At 37.5% G+C, this 24,073-nt stretch overlaps 1 protein-coding gene across 5 annotated transcripts in view; it reads left to right on the forward strand.

The window, feature by feature from the left end:
* The first annotated feature begins 9,993 nt into the window (after nucleotides 1-9,993).
* Nucleotides 9,994-24,073, forward strand: part of SUPT3H (SPT3 homolog, SAGA and STAGA complex component) — a 271,532-nt gene continuing 257,452 nt past the window's right edge. For 2 of the 5 annotated variants that reach the window (XM_088133748.1, XM_088133742.1), the window contains exon 1: nucleotides 16,413-16,513. Coding sequence is in view for 3 of the 5 variants with exons in the window: in XM_088133730.1 (XP_087989856.1) it covers nucleotides 16,413-16,513 (101 nt within the window). In the remaining 2 variants the exon portion in view is untranslated. Of the gene's footprint in view, nucleotides 10,123-10,521; nucleotides 10,674-13,138; nucleotides 13,161-16,412; nucleotides 16,514-24,073 lie in introns of those variants that run through there. The other 3 variants (XM_088133730.1, XM_088133734.1, XM_088133738.1) reach the window with 3 other exon arrangements.

The raw sequence follows: 24,073 nt of genomic DNA on the forward strand, positions 1-24,073 counted from the left end.
ATTCCATAAATGGGTGCCACCACAGAAAAAGCTCTCCTCCTTGTAGAGGCCTACCTCCTTTGGTGAGGGGACCTGGAGGGAGCTCTCATTAGATGATCTTAAAATCCGGGTAGGTACATATGGAAGAAAGCATTCCTTCAGGTAATTTGGTCATAAGCTGTTTAGGGCTTATGGGAATAATATGCTTGCATTGGCTTATCCTAGTGAGCTGTCTAGCTGCTCTATTTTGAACTAACTTTCCAAACCATTTCCAAAGGCAGCCCCATGTACAATGGTTTGCAATAATTCCACCAGGAAATTACCAGAGTGTCAATAACTGCTGCAAGGCTCTGCAGGTTGGTAAATCACCCAAAGCTGATAAAAGGCACTCCATGCCACCAAGGCCACTTGGGTCTCTAGTGACAGTAATGGATCTAGAAGCACCCCTAAAATGTCAATCTCATCCTTTAGGGTGAGCATGAGCCCTTCCAGGACAGTTAAGTTACTACTCAGCTGGACTACTTAGCTTACCACCCAGAAACAGAATCTCCGTCTTGTCTGGATTGAGTCTCAGTTCATTGGTCCCCATGGTCCATTACCCTGCCCAACCACTGGGTCATCCACATATTGATGACACCTCAGCTATCATCCCTAGATGACCTCTCCTAATGGTATCATATGGACATTAAAGAGCGTAGGGGATAAAATGGACCCCTGAAGAACTCTATAAGCGAACCTCCAAGAGACAGAAGAGTAATCCCCAGCACCATCTTCTGGAAACAGCCATCCAAGTAGGAATGGAACCACCATAGTAAAGTGTGCCTACATCTCCATTTTGACAGCCTCTCCAGAAGGGTACCATAATCAATGATATTAAAAGCCACTGAGAGGTCCAGGAGAACCAAAAGTGTCACACTCTCCCTGTCTTTTTTTTGGCACAGGCTATTTCACAGGGTGACCAAGGCAGTTTCTGTTCCATAGCCAAGCCTGAAACAGGATTAAAATGCATCTACAAAATCAGCTTTATCCAAAAGAACTTGAAACTATTCCACTCCTGCCCGCTCAAGCACCTTGCCCAGGAAGAGAATATTGGCTACTGGCTTGTAGTTATTTTCATCCTCTAGGTCAGGGTTCCTCAACCTCAGCAACTTTAAGATGGGTAGACTTCAACTCCCAGAATGCATGCTGGCTGGGGAATTCTGGGAGTTGAAGTCCACTCATCTTAAAATTGCTGAGGTTGAGGAACCCTGCTCTAGGTCCAGATTTGGTTTCTTTAGAAGTGGCCTGATCCCTGCTTCTTTTAAAGTACAGCTTTACCTAGAGTATGGCCTTGGCCACGTTTTCGTGTATGAAAAATGAAAGCAGTAAAGATGTGAAGGAATGAAAAATATTGTGAAGAAGTGAATAATAAAATAAATAAATATTATTTGGATATATATTATTATTAATTATATTGGAGATGGTATACATTAATCTCCTGGATGTGTAATTCAGGGAACACTTGAGAAACTTTAAGTAATTAAATCTGTTCCCCTGGTTTCAGCCAATAGCTTATATATTTTGGTGTATACAGAAGTTATGCAAATAAGATCTATCAAAATTGAAATCATGTTACATATAGTATATAAATCATTACACATTCCAGAAGGAAGAATGTGTGAAGTTGTTAATGCAAAATGTTGAAATATTAAGGATGCATTGTTAAAAGTAATATAATTTTGAGATATTTCTAGGTCTGAATTAACTTGGAGGCTTATCAGTTGAATTTAATGGAACTGGGCAATGACTGTAGTGCATGAGATATACTGTAGAATAAACTGCAGGGATTCATCCAGGCACACACACACCCCTGCCCACAAAACCACACCTTATTTGATGTCCTCCCACAATTCTATGATGTTTCCTTTCTATCTGTTTCCAAAATGTATTTCTTTCTAATTTTTTCTAATATAATAAATCATAATAGAAGACTTTTTTTGTGTTCCTACTCCCTTGCAACTCCCTTTGGAATTTATTACATTTTTTAAAAGGTATGACCCTGATCCTTATAATCTTTCTTCACAGTCAGTTTTCTCGGTTTTTCACCACTCCTTTCTATTTATACACTAATAAAAGTATCAGTAATAGCATCATTTTTCTCTTTTTGTTGTTGCTTACAAGTTTCTATTTCAAACATCTGCGGATGCTTGTTGAAGATCAGGGTCAATTTGAAGAAAAACTTTTGTGGGCTGATCAAAACACAGAGGAAGTGCCTGAAATGTGATTAGTCAATTAGTTACATGTCAACATTTGGCCATGTGCAATTTAGTAAACTTACATATGTTTTTGCAATGATATTTGCATAAGAACCCTAACCAGAGTTCTGGGCTGATGGCATTTCTGCACATCTAAAGCGATAAGACATGCATTCCCCGAGGGGCATATTAGGGCACAAGGCCAAAACCAAAAAGTGTGATAATCCTCCAGAAATTAATTGAGTGGAATGCTGGCTGCTATTGAGAAATGAGTGCAACGTAACACAGAAGCTAGAGAAGAGAAGGAAACTAGTGAGATCCCACTTGTGTTCTGTTTTACTGATTTGAGGTGAACTGTTTCACTCAGGAATCTTTTTATTGTGAAGAAGCCTAAAATAACAGTTTGGAGTGATACTGTATTTCACAGAATGACTGCAAAAACAAGGACTTTAAATTCAAATATTTTGAATTTAATCCAGACTGAGATGGGCAGAAAAGAATACCGTGCCCCTCCCTCCTCCAATTGTTGTATAGAAGACTAAGGTTCAGTAGGGGGGTAAAGTATGTAAGATCCAGGAAGGAAACATCTAACACAGAGCAGTTATCTCTTAGAAGAAAAGGAATACTGGGAAAGTCATAGCAAAGACTCTCTTATGAAGAAAGGGAGAAGAAAAGTCAAGGCAAAAGTCTTTTGGTGAGAAGAGACACAGGAACCCAGACCATGAAATGATCTGTTGGTTGAAGCTTCTTTATTAGAACAACAGAAAAATGTTGCCTTGGTTGGGCTTATAGTAAGTTTCAGTGTTGAAAATTATGTATGTTCTACTTACACACCTCTGCTAGTGATAATCATATATGTGCCTTATTTCATAACAGTATATAATATAGGAATCCTCACAGAATGGAAATTCCATGTAATAACCATACTTAAGATATGCAGAAATGATATCCAGGTTGGAAAAAATGCACAAACAGCAATAACAATGGAAGCTCAAGCTTGAGAAAAACATTTTAGTTCCATTGGCCACATAAGACAATATGCTTATTTAGCCTGACTTTCTGATGTGACCAAGGAGCTATGTAACAATCTCCTTCCCATGCAATGAAGTCCTTTTCTTTCATTTATAGTTGCCTTTTTCAAAAAAATGGTGATGATGAAGTGGATGTAGCACAGATTCTTGTTACATGAGCCAGTATTGCTAATATTGCCAGGACAGTATAAGAACCATGCTGCAGTGATGTTCTGCCAAGAAGCAATACAAGTGTACTTCATGTGAGGTGTACCTTGTCTGCTCTTAAACTCTGGGCTTCTTACACTATATCAGAAAAGCCATGTCAGTCATTAGAGTGGTGCAAAATTCATCAGTTTGGGAACAGAATGTTCTGGAGAACTCTGGAGCTTTCTGTTCCTACTTCAGACCAGGCTGAATCTCCTCCCAGACAAGGGAATGGTTTGGCAGTTTCCAGAAGTAAATTGGAATGCTCTGTTCCCAAACTGATGAGTTTGCAGATACCTAGTTGCTACTGATTCCAGGGACTGGGTTTCAGGATTTATTAGAAATGTCAGTTCTGGATGGGGTTGGGTTCCCTGCTAAGGATGAGATTTGCAGGTAGAAGGTAACTCCTGGATCCAGAATTATTGGAGACAGCCATAGAACACAGTGGCAAGAGGGACTTTTTATCAGATTTGGCTGATAAACCAGCTGTACCCCTTATGAGAGGACAGAGACCTGGCTTCAGTGATTCATGCACTGATCATCTCAAAGTCAAATTACTCCAATACACTCTTTGTGTATCAACTCTTAAAGATGGTCCAGATATTGCAACTAGCCCAGAATATAGCAGCACATATAGAAATTGGCATCTCCAAAGATCCCACAGAAGAACTTCACAGGTTGCTTAACTGAGTTCTGAACCCAATTAAGGACAATCACAATAGTGAGTAAAGCTGTACAAGGCTTAGGAGCAAGGTACTTGCAGGACTGTCTAATCTCACAGAGTCTGCCCTGCACTCTGAGAGCATCAAGTCTACCTTTTGTGTGTTCCTCAGATACATCTGGATCTATGATTAATTTTGCTTCTTCCATGCAGAACTCAAGTTGTGGAACAAACTACCTTTGGAGTTAAAGCAAGACCCTTCTCACCACAGTTTAGGAAAGATGCAAAATGTATTTGTTTACATAAATCTTTACATTGTTTTAAATTTGTTTTAAATTGTTTTAATATTTAGTATTTATATAACATATTGTTTGATTGCTTTAACGATGCCTAAGATTTGTTTTTACTGTATTTCTCTGAGCCACTCTGAGCTACTGAGGGAGTTAGTGATGTTCAGATAGTTGAAATAAATAAAATAAAAAATAGTGACACTGGAATGGAAATGTATGACAGCTAATACAGGCAAACTTTATATAAAGTGATCAGAAACAATAATTCCTAATTAAGATATCACAGCAAACCATAGTAAAGACTAAAAAATAGTTTGCATCAAGCCCAACTTGATTCCTGGTGATCTTGTCTAAGAGGTGGGCCAGGTTTGCAGATAATAGTGAACCATTCAGTGATATAGAAACCAAAAATGAATGTGAAGAACCCTAGAAATATCCCTTTAAATTGAGTGAATAGTTGACCAAACGACAACTGTGGAGTGTAAGTGCTTGTTGAGGCAAATAAACTTAATTTCACATATAATCCTGAGGGGGCCTGAGTTGTGTGTAGCTAACCAGAAAAAGATCTTGGGGTCATAATGAATAGCACAATATAGATGTCAATTGAGTGTATGGAAGCTATGAAAAAGGCAAATTCAGTAATTAAGAAAGGGATTCAAAATAAAATTGCCAACATTATAATGCCCTTATATAAATTGAAGTTAACACCTACATACTATGTACAGGTACTCTTTTCGTCACCAAATCTGGAAAAAAAATGTATTGGAGTTGGAATAAGTGCAGAAGAGCCAGTCAAAATATTCAAGGGATTTGAACACCTTCTATACTAGAGAAGGCTAGAACACTTTCTATTATTTAGCGTAGGAAAAAAGCAACTAAGGGGGACATGACTGTAGTGTATAAAACCATGCATGGATAGAGAAAGTGGACAAGACAAGTATTTTCCTTTCAAAGCTCCAGGACTAAGGGTCATCCAATAGCCAATCATCTATTCTAAACCTAAGGCAAAAGCAGAAAAAGCATGTGGTTTACAAATGTGTATATTGGTATCATATACTGTATATAATATTACAATCATAAAGATTAAATATCTAAATACTAGTTTCACCAATTTCTTTAAGCCCGCATTTCCATTCCCTTAATTTTCAAAGACATCTCAGCATTCTAGCCGGATGTTACAATTAGGTACAAAGCACACTCCTGTATTTTGCAAATACCGCCTATCTTTCCTGGAAGACTATTTTTGGTCTTGGAAAGATCTTACCATCTCCCCTGCAGCAGGGCCAACTGAATAATTTTATACAGGCCGCCCTGCTCTATGGGTAACTGAATATAGTCCATAATGGTAGTGACATTTTGGGTTTTCACCCAGGTGTCTCAGCCTTGACGGCGATAGAAAGAGGAACTTTTGTCAGTATATAGTTAAGCAGCCATATTTGAGGAATACTGAAATCAGAGTTCTGAAATGAAGCCATTTTCAATTTGCTGTCTCAAGAGATGGCCAAAAGGGCTATTGTCAAGATGATGACTGATCAAAAGAGCAAGACCAGCATGCTTTAGAAATGAAACTTAAAATATTGGTATATTGTTAACTTTGCCAGAGATTGACAATGCAGAAGTTTTTCTCTTCCCCACTTATCCTCTAACAATAAACACTGTACTATATAACAAAATACTTGTGAACCCTAATGTTGGAAAAAGAAGCAGGCAAATAAATGTTGATACTGAATAGTGTTGGATTTATTGCTTGTACCACAGTAGAGGTTTACAATTTTTTATTTTAGTAAAAATATGATTACTGAGAATGATGCTAATAAGTATTAGGATCAACATGAAATGAAGAACGTTTGGGACAAATGCCATTCCCAGTTATAGGCATCATTACTTAGAAATCGTAAGAGACTGATTGAAAAAGGTAGACCACACACGTAAGTATCAACAAGCCTTTCAAAGTTTCTGCAAGCACACATTTCAAAAGGTAGTGCATTTGTGGAATTTAGGGAATGTTCATTTCCCGATTTCGGTTAATTGACTTTTTAAAATACCACACAGATTAATTTCCATGCATATGTTTCATATTCTCAATGTAAAAGTATGCATAAAATCTCTTGCTAAAAAGGATTAGTACATTATTTTTTCATGCATTTTGAAGATTCAGATTTTAACTTCAGATACATTGAAAGAAAAATGACTCCCTGAACTTATTAAAATAGGCTGTATTTGCTGGGACCAAGGGGGCAGGGAGTTCAGAGTGACAAAAAGCAACACTGAGGCATTGCAGTACAAGCCCTGCCTCTTTCTTTGCACATTGCAATGGCCAAAAGAGGCAGAGCTTGCAATACTGCTTTTGTCATTTTGAGAAAAGTGGCAAGATCTTGAGGATACCACTTGCTAGGGCTTGCAGCACTTCTGACTGATAAGCCATCAGTCCTTCAAGGTAGACCAGTCAGGAAACAGACCCCACATGAATGCTAGAATTCTACTTTATTGATATACAGGTGGTCCTCATTTAACAACCACTCGTTCAGCAACTGTTCAAGCTTATGACAGGACTGAACGAGTGGTACTTACGACCAATTCTTGTACTTATGCCGGTCGCAGCATCCCTGCGGTCAGGTGATCATGATCCAGGCGCTTACTGCCCAGCTCACAATTACAATGTTGCAGTGTCCCTCAGTTACATGATCGCCATTTGTAACCTTATTTGTTGGCTTCCTACAAGCAAAGTCAATAGGGAAGCCAGCAGGTCACAAATGGCAACCACATGATGTCCTTGCTTAATGACCCATGGTGATTCACTTAATGGTAACCAGAAGTGCTGGAATGTTCATTGCCAAGTGGTGCGGTCATGTGACATTACATTTTACGAGTGTGTTGCTTAGTGGCAGAAATTCCGGTCTCAATTACCATTGTTAAGTGAGGACTACCAGTAGGCTAAAGTAACAGAATCTTGAAAGCCTAACAGTGTTTTCCCTTCCCTCCCTCTTAGCCTGAGTTTCTTTTCTTTCTTTTGTTTCCCAGGTTTAAAACATGTTTCTATACCTGTTGCTGCATTGTTTCCCCAAGGTCATATCTGTGGCTGTCCACATAAGCAAGGAGGTGCTTCAGAGCATGCAGAGATGCAAACAGCAGCTTTTTGCAGCTCCTTAAAGCAGTCATGACTGTCCCCCGCAACTGCTGCCAAATCTTGGGGGAAAAAACTCGTTTGGTTAAGGGTTTACAGAGAGATGGTATATTTGTGCTTGTTTGCTACAAGGCACCTTTTTGCCATTAAAACTGAACGATGGCATAGTCCTAGTACTTGCATGGAAAAAAATTAGAAAGCAAAATAATAACAGGTTCCCAGTTGAAACATTATTGGTAACTTGATATAAATATTACTTTTAGGTAATTCCTGGGACAAGGAGGCCTACACCCTTCAACTTATCAAAGGTAATACGCCCAACATTTATCTGAGCATAGAAAGAATCTCTTAGAGCTTAAGCCACTGCTGGAGAAAAGAGTGGTGTGTTCTCCACCATGTCCATGTATCTGTCTGGACTTGGCCAAAGTCAGTATTGATTTGACAAACTATAAAAATTCTGTATTAGAATACTGCCACTATAAAAGGCATTGTACCATATATTTAAGCATTACTGCACAACAAACAATGAGTTTGTTTGATGATGATTTCTCTTACTTTGACTTTGAAAAACAGGAATCTAGAATGGAAATCCAGCTCTTAATAAAGGACAAAGAAGAAACAGGATCAGTGCAGAAAATTATCGACTAGCCATTGATAAGGGTAGGATATAAGAAGCTGGGATATCCTTTATGGCTGTGCACAGTTCAAAAACGATTCAGCATTGAAGAGGTTCAGACCTTGGGTGAGCAGAACATTTTTCTGCCATTCATTAAAATAGCTTTTTCAGTTTTCCATCAGATTAGTTCTTAAAGCAGGCACAACTTTTTCTCAGTCTTGCACAAAAGCCTAAAAAAGAGGCTACTTTAATGAAAAACAGAGAAATGCTCTGCTGACACAAGGTCTAAGTTCTTCTGAATAATTTTCAAAGCATATACAGTCCTAACAACTTTAGTTTGAGATTTGGAAAAAGTTTAATTTTAATATGGTAAATTTAGAAAAAAATGTCAATTGGACAGAAATGGCACTCTTTCCTAGGATGAGTTTTATTGCTATCATATGTCTATTTGATGTTACTTCCAAGTTAAGAGTTCATATAAATTGATATTCTCGGCTTTGAACAGAAGCATTATTGGTTTCCCATAAATTGTAGATACAGGAATCTAAAGTATCTTTGCCATCAGGCTCTTAACATTATTCCCTGTAAGTGCAACTCTGTAAACCAGTTTGGGCTAGGAAGTTAAGCAGGATCTGATCTGGCAAGTACTTGGGTAGACCAGAACTATAGGAAGAAACATCCTGGGAGAAAGCAATGACAAACTACTTTTAAATTTCTACCAAGGAAACTACAATACAGAGATATGTTTATGAAGTCATTAGGAGTGAAGATTAATTTGAAGGCAGCAGTACCTATAGCACTATAGTACTTATGTTCTGTACACAACTAGGATGGATTCATATAAACATTTCAGAAGTTTATCTCCAGAGGTGGCATTCAGGAATATAATTTTGTTAAGCAAAGTTAGAGAAGATTAAATTCTAGGTGCCCTGAAATTTAGATTAACCCGAGAGTACTTGTGCATGAATGCTATTTCGACCTGGAGTTGAAACTACTATGAGGTGTGCAAAATGACATGTTAAATTGCTGTGCGTGATAGCTTTCATATAGAGGACTATGACTAAAATCCTTTTTATGGAATATTTTCTCCTTCCTTTTAAAGTATTATATATATTTTTTATGAACAGACTTTAGAAGAAAAGAATTTGGCAAATATCACATACATTTAGCTAGAACTTCATAATTACTAGTTTTAAATAGTGTTAATCAAATATTATCATCATCTAACGGGTTCACGTATAAACTAAAGCATGTTGAAATAATCTCTTATTCCATCTGAACATCTGAATTCACTTTGCAGGATATGGCATGCAGCTGCATTTAGATTCAAAGCAAGAGCAACTGCAGTACATTGACCCATTGAATATTACAGTAGGTTTTGAGTTTCATGTTAGTTGGATTTATTGGAGAAAATTGATTTGAGTGCTTCTGCTTTTGGCAGTTTTTTTAATGTCCGGAAGAAAGGAAATAGGACATGCATAGGATGTGACTTTGATGTGCAAAAAAGTTAATTATCTAAACCCTCTAAAAAATCTTGGTTGGGGAAGTAATTATTTTAAAGGGGACAAGGTGGTCTGATGAGCTGTTTTCCGCATCTCAGCAGAACACTTCATATTCTGCCTTTGCAATTTGGGAACGAAGCTTGCCGCGCTCGCGCTATGCGTTCTTTATCTGGGGAAATAATGAAGACTTTGTCCAAAACGGAGGCAAAACTCTCCCTGCTTTTTCTGTAGTACAGTAACTCCCCTTGCTTTGGGGCAATAATTAAGTCACTGGTCAAGAAGTACACAGCCGTGCAAAATCTACGATCAGGGTAAAGCAGAGGCGCATCTCCACCTAAACCGAAAGCGCGCCTCCTGGCGTGGCCTCGTGGCCAGCCTGTCGGCCGGGTCCGCGAATCAGAGGCGACGCGTCTTTCGCCGCGACTCCCGCAGGAAGCGCCGCCATGGTTCCTCCCGCCTGCTGAGTCGCTGCTCCTGCGGAAAGCCGCGGCTGCTCCAGGTACCGTGGGGGAAGCCTCTGCCCGCCCAGGCGGCCGCGTGCGCGGAGGCGGGGATAAAGCGCACCTTCCCCCCGCCCGGGACCCGGGGAAAGACCCGAAGGGCCCGCGCCTCGGCTTTCCTTTCCGAGCAGGACCGAGCCAGTCGGGGGAAGGAAGCCCCGTCCTGCCTAGACTCCTTCGGTTTACTCTCGGCTGAGAAACACCGGCTTAGCAACTCGGTTCCTGCTCTGGTTTATGAACGAAATAGGTGGAATTACATGCATGTTCACAAAGGCGCTTGCTCTGGCTGCTTCTGCTGAGCCGAATAAGCGTGCATGACAGCGAACATGTGGCTCTCCTGGGCCGGGAAAGGGTCACGTGTGGGCTGCGGGGTCCTGCCAGTTTGCTAACAAGCTGGCTGACTTGAACGGAGGGGGAAGGAGAGTCTGTCTTGCTGCCCGCCGACCTCCTGGGCTTCGCTGCGCCGCTGAGTCCGGCGGCCACGTGGGGTTTACGAGTGGCGGTGCCTTCTTGTTTACAGCCTCCAACTGTGGCATTGGTGCAAATCGGGGTGTGTGTGTACGGCTGGCGCTGTCTCCTGCATGTTTTTTAAATTATTCTTCTGTTCTCGGCCCTCAAAATGGAGCTGTGAGACACCACCATTTCTAAAAAGCAAACCTAAAGACTGAAAGGGAGGGCTTTCCATCTCGAGATAGGAAGAACTTAAGACCTACCTTCTTGCTGGAAGAAGTGAAGCTAACCCTCTCCTGTGGGTTCCATCTGGGTGACTGAGAAGGCCAAGACTTCTGATGTCACTGAACTGTTTTTTGTTGTTTTTTAAACAAGGCACTGAGATAATTCCCCCTCCAACAAGGGGCTCATACAAGCTCCAACTCAGCGCCCCCCATCACAGCCCTGCATATTTGGGGAAGCCTGCAGCTGCTCATTGTATTCTTATACCGGGAGAACTGTAGAAGACAGTTTTCCTTTAATGCTGTTTCAGCCACATTAGTGTTCTACGCTAAAGTAGTTCCAGTTGCATGGGGAATAGGTTTTTATGTTACTCAGTTGTATGGCAAGATTATTTACCTAGTCTACCCTGTTCAGCTGACAGCAAGTGACTACTAGTGATGGGATGTCTTGGTTACAGCAGGAGGGATTTTGAGGGAGAAGCAACAGAAAGGGGAAAAAAAATGATAGAGTGAAGGAGTAATTGATCACAGAAATATTGTGGATGTAGTGGATTTTGATTTCAGCAAAGCATTTCACAAAGTCTCCCATGTGGTTCTAGTAGAGAAGATAGCAAAATATGAGCTGTACTGTACTACCATTAGATAGCTTCAAAGCTGGTTGAACTACCATGCCCAGTGTGTGCATATCAGTCTGTCAGGTGTCAGGGGGTGTATTGCAAGGCCCTCTTCTTGACCCTGTCCTATTCAGCATATTTATAAATGATTTAGATGAGGGATTAAAGTACAATTACTGAATGTACAGCTGGCACAAAGACAGGAAGGATAGCAAACAGTATTAAGTTTCATAAATACATTGGCAAGCTGTTATAATGGGTAGAAACCAGCAAAATCTCAGAATGGAAAGTCCTACACTGGGTAGGAAATGTCAAAGGCATGGGTAGAGAATGTGCTGTGGGGAGAGATCCATACTTGGCAGCCATACATGCAAAAAAAATTAGTTGTCTTGGTGGATTACAAGATGAATATCAGTTAGCATGATGTAGTTGAAAAATGGGAAATGCAATCCTATATTGACAAGATATAGTGTCAAGATCAAGAGATACTCTTTTTTCTGTGGTGGTCAGACCACACCTAAAATACTACATCCCATTCTGGGCATCACATTTTAGAAAGACAAGGACAAACTGGAGCCTGACCAGGAGAGAACAGCCAAGATGATAGGGCCTGGAGGGAAAAACATGCAAGGAATGCTTGGAGGTGTTTGGTATGTTTAGCCTAGAGAAAAGAAGACTGTGGGGAGGTATGATAGGTGCCTTCAATTGGAAGGGCTGTTCAGAATTGTTCCAGAAGGTGGGATAAGAAACAATAGGTAAAAATTAAAAGGAAGTTGATTTTGGTTGGACATCAGGTCTAACATCACTAATGGTAAGAATTGTTCAGCAATGGGATAGACTGTCTCAAAAGATGGTGGACTATTCTTTTCTGGAGGTATTGGGGATGCTGTAGTAGTAGATTCCTACATTGAATATGGACTTGGACTAAATGATTTGCAAAGTTCTTTCCAACCTTACATTTTGTGATGGTAATATTCTATGATATTCCATGAACTTCAATGAATACTCTAAAGCACCTTTAAAATGATTGGGGATTTTCAGGTTTTACACTTAGTTTGTAATAAAACCCCTTTGGGAATGACTAGTCTTACCCAATTTGAACATGGAAAGTGCAGAGTGATTTAGGAAAGAGCATTTAATTTCTGAAGCACTATTATTGAAGTTTTTTTAGCCCAAATGCAAATGCTCTTTGATGCACATACTTCATTAAGTGCAGGATATTATCTGCAGTGTTTATAATGTGATCTAATCAGCACAGTACAGTAATACATAGTTTTCCCATTGTGGGAGAAGTAAGTGAAGTGTTGGGAAGTCACATGTTTTTTATCATTTACAGTTGTAGCCTACTGTGTGTTGTAAACCACCTATAACACTGCAGGTGTGGGAGAAAAGGAAGACCCTGATGCTATTTCAGATTGCCTTTAAAGAAACATGCACGTGCACACATAGACAGATGGACACACCCACCCACAGAAAACTGCATTTGCAGCCTTATACCTGTGTAGAAATGCATATTGCTTTATGTGGGCAGTTAGGCCTCCAAAATCCAAGGTGTTCTTTTTTAAAGGATTATCCATCCTCTGTATTAAAAGAAAAAATATCTACCCCAGAGGAAGAGTTTAAACTTGTTAGAGATGCATTGAGAAGTTAGGGGAGTACATGACCCAGTAGATCTGATTCCCTCTTTCAGCATGCCCTCTTCTGGCTCTCCTGGGTTGCCTGTCTTGACACTGGAAAGAACCATGCTCAGAGGTCAGTGGAATGGGAGGAGGGGGAGGTGATGGCTCTGACTTACGGTACTGGATTTCCCCTCCAAGGGCTAATTCCTCTCTTTGACCACAAGAGGGAATTCAGTGCATTTTAAGACCCCCGAAAAGCCCCCACAAATAATCTAGATTACATTTTAAACTAGATCTGAACCATTGAAGATCATGAAAAAAAATTGATATAGTTTTTACTTTTAAAGACATCTAAAGTTTGGAAAGAAAAATATTAGGCTGGGCAGAATCTGCGTAAACTCCCAGGTTAAAAAAAAAAAGAGATGCTGGCAGAGAAGTAGTTTGTGAAGGAAACTGTTCAGATAAACATTTTAAGTAAACATAAATTATATATATGTGTGTGGGTTTGCAGTTACTGTTAAATATAGCTTGCAAAAAAAGTTTTACCAGGTTGATATATTGAAGGGAATGGGTTTAGTTCAAATTCTAAGTGAATTAAGCAGACTAAATGAACACATATAAAATAGCGCTTATCAAGCCATTATGGATTTATATCTTTAAGTTGGTAATCTACAAGTTGGTAACTTTTCTTCTTAAAACCTAATGAAATATATAAAATATATATTAAATTATCCAAGATAATTTAGACACAATAAAAATAATTAGCTTATTGAAAGAAGTGAAAAAGAAAGTGAGAGAGTGATAATCAAGGTAACTTGACAGCAGTGGGTAAACAGAAGATTTGCTCTGCTTTGCTTCATTTAAGAGACAATAGCCCCTTGTATTCAGAGAAAAATGTTCATAGTAATCTAATGTTAAGGTTGAAGAGGCTAGTGAATGTACTAGAATAATATTAAAGTTACATGCAGTGAACAGTATATGTGAGTGTATATACATGTATGTATGTATGTATGTAACAGTATTCACTCTATACAAGATATCAGATTGCATGAAATACAGGATTATCCAGCCAGTTTCATAAACAATTAATGCAATATAGCAGAAATGTGTTGGAAGTCTACTGGCATTCTTGAAAAAGGAGAATGTCTTGAATATTAATGCAGAGTTTACAGGTTATTAGTCTGTTTTATTCCTTGAAAATCCTTTTCTGTCATCTGTAAATTCACCATGCATGCAGATTAAAAATGGACAGTATGTTACATTCTTAAATAATTTGAAGTTAGGATATCTGACTTCAGAAGAGAAAATATTTGATTACCAATTGATTTTCAGTATGTGTTTTGACTATATGCAGAGAAAGTATTTTTGTCTTAATAAAAGAATCTTCCCAGTGTGTTTAATGGTCCAGTAGCAAAACATAAGTGAAATAGCAAGACTAGTAGTAATATTCCATAAAATATGTTTGAAAAGTTAAAAAGGAAGTTAATACAAATTGAAATAGCAAGTGAAGATAAATGCTTTGTTATGATTAGTTTATTAATTGAAAAAGGATAGGTTAATGGTGCCTAGTCACATTAACCCTCTTCAGGCATTTAAAATTGAACAAAAACTACTTGTAAGTGCAACTGGTGAGTGCCCACATGCACCTGGCCCATCAGCCTAGGAAGTCTGGAAGGGGATATAGGCTTTAGAATTTGCCTGCCTGCCTGCCTTCTTTCCATTTACTACTATGTATATATAATCTATTTAGTACAACTTCTATGTCACACCAATCTAAAATGGGCAGCTTACCTTCATCAATAAGAAAATACAAAATTAATCAATACAACAAGCTCAGCACCCACGGAACAGAAGCATTGTACAAATATTTGTAACAGGAGGGTTCCCTTCGTAACAAATCTGTTCCCCAGGATCTTTAGAATAGCCAGGTTTAATGGCATCTCTAAAAACCAATGGGGGCGGGGGGGGAAGGTGAGGAGTGATTGAGAAGATTCATTCCCATGGCCCCTGAAGATGACAGTTTTTAAGAGAAGAAACCTGGAAGGATTTTATTGGGGGGAGAGGGAAGGATATACACAAAGAAGACTACACTTAGAGTAGGATATAATAATTTAAAAATGTATTTTCTCAAACAGTTCAGATGGACTGAAGTAAGTTTGTAATCCAGCTGTAATACCCCTAGATGTCTTCTATGGAAAAACTAAATTACATTTAAAAATAACAGTAACACATTTTTTAAAAAAACTTCAAAAATACTTATATTCTCATGTGAGATTGCATCTCAGTGGTGAGATTGCCAGTATTGTATGGGGTTTTGGTTATATATTTATATATTTATTTTTTGATCCTGACTGGTCTAGTCTACCCTTAGTTACACATCTTGTTTCCACAAGTTGTTGCTTTGGGATTCAGACATTTGCAAGTTCATGTAAGGTTTTACAGACTAATGAATAGGATTTTGTTTTAGTTTTATTCAGGACTGAGTGTATATTATTTGTTTTTATGAATTCTATAAAAAAGTGAAACTTGAAAAACACATGTGAGGCTGAAAAAAGATGCTGTTGCTCAGGCAATCCTTAAAGCAGCAATACCTTTTCAGGATCACAAGAGTGAAAAAAAGATCTCATAAATGACCAAGAAGAGCTGCGCTTGTTTAAGGTCTATAGCACTTCCTCTGAATCATTTTTGAAGCTTGCACAGCCCTAATGTTGTCTGTGTATTTGCTACCAGAGAAACAATACCTTTAAAGAATCATCTCTTTAAGCTCCAGAAATGGATCCCACTGAAAATGCCAATTCAGCTCTGACATCTCATATTGAAAGAACCAGAGAACTGTTACTGATTAATATAATAGCAAGTATAATTTCAGATATTTGGACTGCAAATGTTTCAGCTTTAAAAAATATAGGGAAAAATGCATTTTTATAGTACATTTTTTAAAAAATATTTAAGATGTATCCTTAACACATTTGATTTGATATTTTATCTAGTATTGATATAAAAAAAAGGGATCAAAATTTAACACCAGTTGAATTATATCAAAGATTCACAGTAATTATTGTAAGGTGATATAAATTTGATATAATTCAACTTACATATTAAATGCTGACTTCTTTTATATTAGCATTAGAGAAAATATTATATGCTTATGCTAGTCATTGATCAAAATAAAGACTGAAGTCACCTTAATTATTGGTATTAATTATTTTTGCATACCTATTTGATAAAGTAATAAATATATCCTGAAAACTTTCCACATGCTGAAGAAAGTATTGTAAATTTTGGGATGGAGCACAGCTAGGCTTGATATTTTAAAATATCCCCCAAAATTTGTGGGGCTTATTTGCTGTATTTCATATGTGGTTCTTGTCTGTTATTTACTTAGATGAGCAGTACTGGACCTAGCCCAATGTCAGCTGTTCCATCTAGCAGTGGAAGAGGGACTGGGAGATCAACAAACTTTACTCTAGAATTACAAAGTATGATGTGAGTATAATTCTGTTTCTACATCTCACAATATTTATGGCTAGACATCAGAGTCAATAAAGGATAGGTTTGACCAATATGTATTAATGGTCTGATGTTGCAAGGGGTAAGATGTGTTCCAACATTGAATAAAGTAGTAAGAACTCCCCTTGACTTTGAATGATAAATAAGGCAATAAATATAAAATGTTATGTATGTCTTATTATAGCTTTACAATGTTCTACTTTTGTTTATGCTAAATAATAAAATAATTGTGTTTATAATAAAGTTAGCATATGTAGACCATTTGGAACTTAGTATTCCTCCTCCTGACAATAAGAATAATAAATATTAGGAATGATGATTTACAGTGAACTAATCCAATCCTCCTTTGTAATGAAACCACAAAATTGTTTTTAGTTTTGTTTTATTGTTTATTTATTGGCCCACAATATGTAGGTTTCATAAAGCCATAGATTACATATTTCATTCCATATTTATAGTGTGATTTGTTATCATCTGCAGTGGACCAGACTATAAATCTTGATTTAGTAGAAGGTGTCCTACTAATTAGAAAGACCAGCTGGTGCATGCCATTTTCTCTTTTATGTACATCCAGAATGAATTGGTATAAAGAAAGTGAGATTGTTATTTATGGATCGTTATTTCTGATTTATCAACCAATTTAAAGAATATTTTGGTTTTAAGAGAATGGTGATATCTTTCTGTAAGACCTCCAGAGGGAGTTTAAATGTGGTGCCTAATTCTTTAAGTGGCAGAGATTTGCTGCATAAAATGCAACTGTCAGAAATACTGAGGCCACTATATGCTTTACTTTGTCTTAACCATGAGATGATATATTTAGAAGGATTCTTATGACTATCTCTCAAAAGATAACTTCACATTTTTAAGCTAGGACAAAAACATTCTTATAATTCTAAAGAACAGTATTCAACTTTTAATAAGCATTTAATACAAAATCATTTAAAACCAAACTGGCTTCAATTCAACTGTATTTTCTATCCAGCAATTCTATCTATTCTATTCATTATTACTACACTATCCATACTTTTTGGATATTATATTGACTGCTTAGTTGGCTACGGTTACTTAGCTTCAAGACCAAGTGAAATTTGAAGTTGGTACTTTTTACAAATTAGTATGATGCACTGTCATGTTTAGAGGCACGGGATGAAGAACGTCACATTTTTATCTTTAGGTGTAGAATGAGAAACTGAGATTGTTCTGTATGATCCCCAGCCCCTCTCAGTTGGTACGTCCCTGGTAGCCACTTGGGTCTTTCTCTTGGAAAGAAGAGCAGAGCTAGAAGACGTAAGATAGTGAATCGGAAGGGTTTCTGGTAATACTGAGCTATGGGAAATAGCTCAAATAGATGTGCTTCTTTTGAAGAAAAGTGTTAGTGCTTGGCATGTGCTATCCTGAGATATGTATTCTTTGTCTTTATAGCTTAGTTTCCTCTCTAAACACTTGTTATAGTTGCAGCAAAAAAAAAAAAATCTGACCAGTTTCTCAACTTTGATTCCTAATAATTATAAGTATTACCATTTATGGCAACTTTGAGAGAGTCTTATTTATTAGAACTATATGCCGCTTTTAGGTTCTGAAGGAACATGCAGTACAGCTTATATTTATCTGTATAAATTAGTGATACTCGTTCTGTAATGACATACTTGCGGGATTATTATGAAGAGGAATCTATATATGCCTACTGAACAAGTTTTCCTAAGTGGGCAATTCCTTTTTCACAAGTAGTTGCCAACAGATGCTATGGGCATGTCCATGTTCATTCCAAGGTACTTTTATGCCTTTTAATCTGAAGCACTACACCACCCCAGTACATGTCTATAGTTACATGAAAACAACAACAACAACTGGAATTCACAAAGTATCACTTGATGTTCTGTGCTGGAATGTGCAGCAGTTAAAAATCAACCATCTGGATTTACCCTTAAAATATCTGTGAACTGAGTACCCAAACTTTTATTTGGATATCATAGTAGTACATTTTGTTTTTGTTCTTTTGTAATATTTTGTTTCTTTCCTCTGATCCAACAGCAAAGTTATAAAGATTTTGTTCTTAACTTTAAATGATACAAATTGAATAATATATGTTTTGGTATTTGGACTGGGAGGAAATAGAACAGAACTTTTCTTGGACTGGGAAATCAAAGGGCATGAATGTGATAATTATGGACAAGCAGCTGAGAAGCCTCTGTTTTTATATAATTGCAGACTTCCTGATTAAGCACTTTTGAAAGTATATACACAATTCCTGTCAATACACGAGTTGACTGCAGAAGTAGAAGACCCTAGACATCATCATACTTTTTTAGGCTGAGTACAGTTTTGACTTTAAAAATTATCCAGACAAATAAAACTGATTCTGAAATAATTTTTATCAGGTGTTTTGTTAACTTCATTGGAACTGATGGAATTCTTTTAGTACATTTATTTCTTCCACTTTGTTTCTTGAAAGAAGTCTTATTAGCAGAAATAAAATTTCATGATAGAAATAGATTGTGGCCAAAGTTAAAATTATTTCCTTTGGCTTCTGATTTACAGTGTTGACCCCTATTTGTTCTAGGACCCTTCAGGGCTTAAACAACAACTTAATATGTATTCTTACTTAAAGCACATTTATTTGTACAAAAGGATATTGAGTCAATGAAATCAGTCTTAAAATTCTTAGGAAACTGTTTTGTCATAAAGAGATAATAACTGAGTTTGCTGTACCAGCTTACCATTAGTTCATTTTAGGTATGGTGCTTGATAATCATGCTACTTAAGTCACACAATTACTCAGCTAGATACAGCAGGCCTGATTAATGAAACTAAATATTTTAAAATTTATCTCCGTGGCTGCAGTAACTTGTTAAAAGTACATCAGAAATGATAACACGAGATTGATGGCTGTTCTTAATGATCTTCAGAAGCAGCTGTGGAGAAGCTCTATTGGGGGCTGCAATAATGGAGAGATTTCCTGATGATTCTCCATCCAGCTGTTATTTGCTCTATGGTATAAAATATAAATTGAGCAATGGAAAAAATACAGAAAAATTCTGATTTTCCTACTGTTATGCTTATGTTAACATATAACTTATGTTAAGACATGAATATATACACCTTCATATACATCTCCTTCACCTCCTATAAGAAATAAAGGCACAGTACAAGTGTAGTAAATAAATAATAAATGGTTTTGACTTTAGGGAGGCTCATTTCAATTATTTCATATTTCCATTAAATAGAAGAGAAATATATTGAAGCCCATAATATTAAAATGGCCTGTGTACAGCATAGTACCGGTGCATTCCATGTAGAGATGGGAAATTTAGTGCATGCACTCCTTTGTATATGTGGCACTACCTCTTTCATTGAGAGACTAAGAAAAGCTTTTAAGCAGGAGAATGATTATGTACATGCTGGCATTGTTGCATTTGGGGAATGAACATTTGGCTTGAGTATGTTCCTGTTAAAAGGTACTTCAGGCGAAGGCAGTGACTGATGAGACAAAGAGAAGCAGGACAGGGAAACTGTTAAGCTAGCTAGTGTTTAACTGTATTACATACGGTTAACTGTATGTTATCTGTATTAATAAGCTGCATTTTGTCAGCATTATAAAATATACTGCCCATCAGTAGCAATTAGAAATTAGTAATATTTTTAAAATGTATTCTTCACTCAAGATAATTATACTATTTTTTCTTTAAAGCGCTTATATATTCTGAGATCTGTATCCTAAGAAATTTCATATAACATTAAATAAAAGACCTTTCAAAACATAGGACTTTAGTTTCATAATATCTGTTGGGGAATTAAACCAGAAGAGGTAATAATATCCAGAAAGAAATATTATCAACTGCTACAACAGTGTTAGATGTCAAATACTGTTCAGACATGAGTACAAACATTATGCTTACACATTCACAGTGTCAGTTTTCAGGGCAAGGTTTTTTAGAAGTGGTTTGCCATTGCCTGCTTCCTAGAGCTAAGAGAGAGTGACTGGCCCAAGGCAACCCAGGCGGGACTAGAAATCACAGTTTCCCAGTTTCTAGCCTGGTGCCTTAACCACTACACCACACTGATCAACTTTTACTTGTTAGGAAAAGAGAAACTTAGAATCAGAGCGATTGTATGTTTAGAGTTATATAAAGTCTTAGTTAGATCAAAGTGTTTGCCTTCTCAATAGATAGAGGTGAATGTACTATATTGTGGAATGCAATTTTCCTGAAAGTGCAAAATATATTTCAGCTTTAAAGTTACACAGTAGCCCAACTCTGTTCTAGCCACTGATGGTCTGTGTTCTAGCCTAAATGTGACCCTGTGTGCTTTACTGGTATTTCCTTACTTTATTTCAACTTTCAGATGTGCTTATTATTATTGTCATGTCCATCATGACACTCTAGAGAGTTGATTCTGGTTGATGTTGGAAGGAAATAGTAATAATGATCTTGTCTATGAAAAGGCTGGCAGATCAAGCTGTAATTTGAGGTTACACAGGATTTTTCTATTCCATTCTATGTTTGTGTTTCTGAATCTAAACATTTTGTTGAGGCTCCACTGTGTAAAAATAGCTTATTTGTCCTGTTGTATTTCCAGTTTGAATCTTTAAAACTTTTGTTAGGAAGTAGTTGCCATGAATTCTGCCTCTCCTAAATCAAAGGTATTATCAAGCTAGGTAAGGATGTTCCCATTTACAATGCATTGTGTAATATTCTGAGGTAATACTGAAGTAGTTACTTTAAGGAGAAGTTTTGTTAGAAAGGAAAATGATTCATACATATTAGCTCAGTTATCTCTAAACAGAGAGCCAGTCTGGTGTAGTGATTAAGACACCAGGCTAGAAACCGGGAGACTGTGAATTGTAGTCCCATCTTAGGAACAAAGCCAGCCAGGTGACCTTGGGCCAGTCACTCTCTCTCAGCCCTAGGAAGCAGGCAAGGGCAAACCACTTCTAAAAACTTGCCAAGAAAACTGCAGGGACTAGTCCAGGAAGTCACCAGGAGTCAACATTGACTTGAAGGCACACACACATACACTCACACAATCTCTAAAGGAGCCATTAAAAAATATCCAGTATTAATAGTGCTTTACTGCAGATTGGAGAGGGCACAAAAATATCACCAGATGGAAAAGCCAGCAGATACTTAGTGAGCTCTTGGCTTTTGCTGTTAGTTGTTATCCTACATTCCAATTGAAAGCAGTATATATCATCAAAGTGCTGCTGTGCTTTCCTGTATCTGAGATTGGCATGTCCATGTATGCTGCTGCTTTCTGTTCTGAACTGCTGTGATTGTCCTCCTCGGTGCTTGACAGAATAGAGAGACTAGCACCCCACGGGGCACACTACCTTTCCTGCATGCACTGGCGGTAGCATGGGTTCTCCTCCCCTTCCTTTCTACCCAAACACTAATGGATGAAGATGAGATGTTGCTGGCTTTTACATCTGGTGATCCTGTTAACATCTTGAAAAGTGGGAGTCAATGGAGAAACTAAAGCATTTCCTATTCTTATCATTCAGCTTTGTATTCTGAACAGGCCTAGTCATCCGTAATCAGCTGCAGTAGAATGGATGTATATATAATGAGCTTCATGTGTCTGCCTTTATGAACAAATTATGTGGGGATCTTGTGTTGCTCACTAGTTTAAAAAATGAGCATGTATGTGGGACAGTGTCACATACATCCCTTGCCTAAATATAGATTAAATAGACATATATTGCTTTGCTGAATAAAGCCGGACCCCAACATTTCATCCTGATCAGAATATTTAAATATGTGTTACAGGGATGAAGACCCCATGGTTTCCTTATTCCCAACGTTTTTTCATCGTAATTTGAATTTAAGTAGAACTTCCTGCATGAATGGGGGGTCTGATAAAGCAGGGCTCCAGTTTATTCAGATTATTTTACAAGCATGACTGCATAATACTAATGGAAAATAAGGAATCTTTTGCAGTGGGGAAAACAATAGCAAGATGCTGAGTAGTGCTACATTCAGAAGGCAAACGCTGGTTTTATGTGTAATATAACAGTTTGTGTGGTTGGCTGTTTTATTGGTTTTACATACTGAGTGACTACAGTTATAAAGCAATAGGCCTATATGCTCCTTCTGCATACTGTATTGCAGATGTTGATTCCTTAAAAAATATTTGCTTCATCTGCATTAATATTGCTATAGGTATTATGAGATATAAATTCTTTTTCATGTATCATGTCCATTAGCTCAGTGAAGAGGTGGTAGGGGTTCTTGTAGTAATACCACAATTATGACATGCCTTTGTCAGAGAAGACTGAACCAACGTTTCTATTGTTTCTTTCCAGCTAAACTTATAAACTTTACTTATGTAGCCTTCATACCAGTTTTTTTAAAAGATGTAGTCAAGCAAAATATAACCCAAGGTTTCCCAACACTTTAGGTGAGTGGACATATTTGGAATTTTGAGATCATTTTATGAGTGATTTCACAAATGGCTACCAGGATGGCTGTGACCAGCCCCCAAACCCTAACCCATTGACCAGAAGGCAGAACTGGAGAGGATGCTCCCCACTACACCCTCAGCATCCCAGACATTTCCTACCATCTCCAGTTTAGCCTTCAATTTTATGGGAACATTTCTTGAACAATGCATGTTAACTTTATTATTTAGGTCATTGGCAGGAAAGGCATGATGATTTTCATCTTTATAACAATGATTAAGGAGTCTGTATAGGTCAGCCCCTCAAAGTAGAAAGTCAGGAAACAAAACACTACAAGAAATACTAGAACTCTCTTCTTATAACTATAATAACAGAATATTTAAAGCCTCACAGAGTTTCTCCTTCTGTCCTCTTATACCCAAGAAAGTTAAGGCAAGCCAATCTTGAGTTTCTTTTTCTCCCTATCCTACCTTTCTGGGCTGATGTTTTTGTAATGGTTATCACAGACTTTCTTCAAAGCTATCTCTGTGCTGCTCTACAATATGGGCCTAGAGACAGTGGTGGAAGTAAAGATTACGAAAGGATTTTTTTTCTTACTACTCAGCCTTCTAGTCTTCTCCAGTCCAAAGATTCTGCAGGATAACATTAGCAGCTTTCCAATTACCTGTTTATTTTATTAAATGAAGCTTTTAAAAAAAGTTAGCTGGTGCAGGGAGCCTGAGAGGTGCCATGCATCATACTGAAGAGTACATTGGTTTTTATGGGTACTGTTTTGAGGACCTTGGGTTTAACTTCCATTTTCTTGTTTGTCTCTGCGAATGCATAGCCTGAAATCTATTCAGTCCTGAAATCTTTCATCGTTTTTATTCTATTTTTACTGTATTTTATATTGTTTTATTGTATTTTAATATTTACTGCCGTTTTATTGTGAACCGCCCAGAGTCACTTTTTTGTGAGATGGGCAGTATCTACATTTGAAATATAAACAAATAAATAAATAAAAAATAGTGACTTTTTTCCCAAATAATTATGTAAGATATAAAAATATCAATTTTCAGACTAAGGGAAGATACACATTGCTTTCAGTTCTACATTAACTTTATGTTCTGGCAGTATTAAGCAGGTTGAATTGAATCTGGGAT

The sequence above is a fragment of the Python bivittatus genome, unplaced genomic scaffold, assembly GCF_059951505.1.
Source record: "Python bivittatus isolate LINGU-HERP-01145 unplaced genomic scaffold, Pbiv_v1 ctg000020_np1212, whole genome shotgun sequence".
Taxonomy (NCBI): Eukaryota; Metazoa; Chordata; class Lepidosauria; order Squamata; family Pythonidae; genus Python; species Python bivittatus.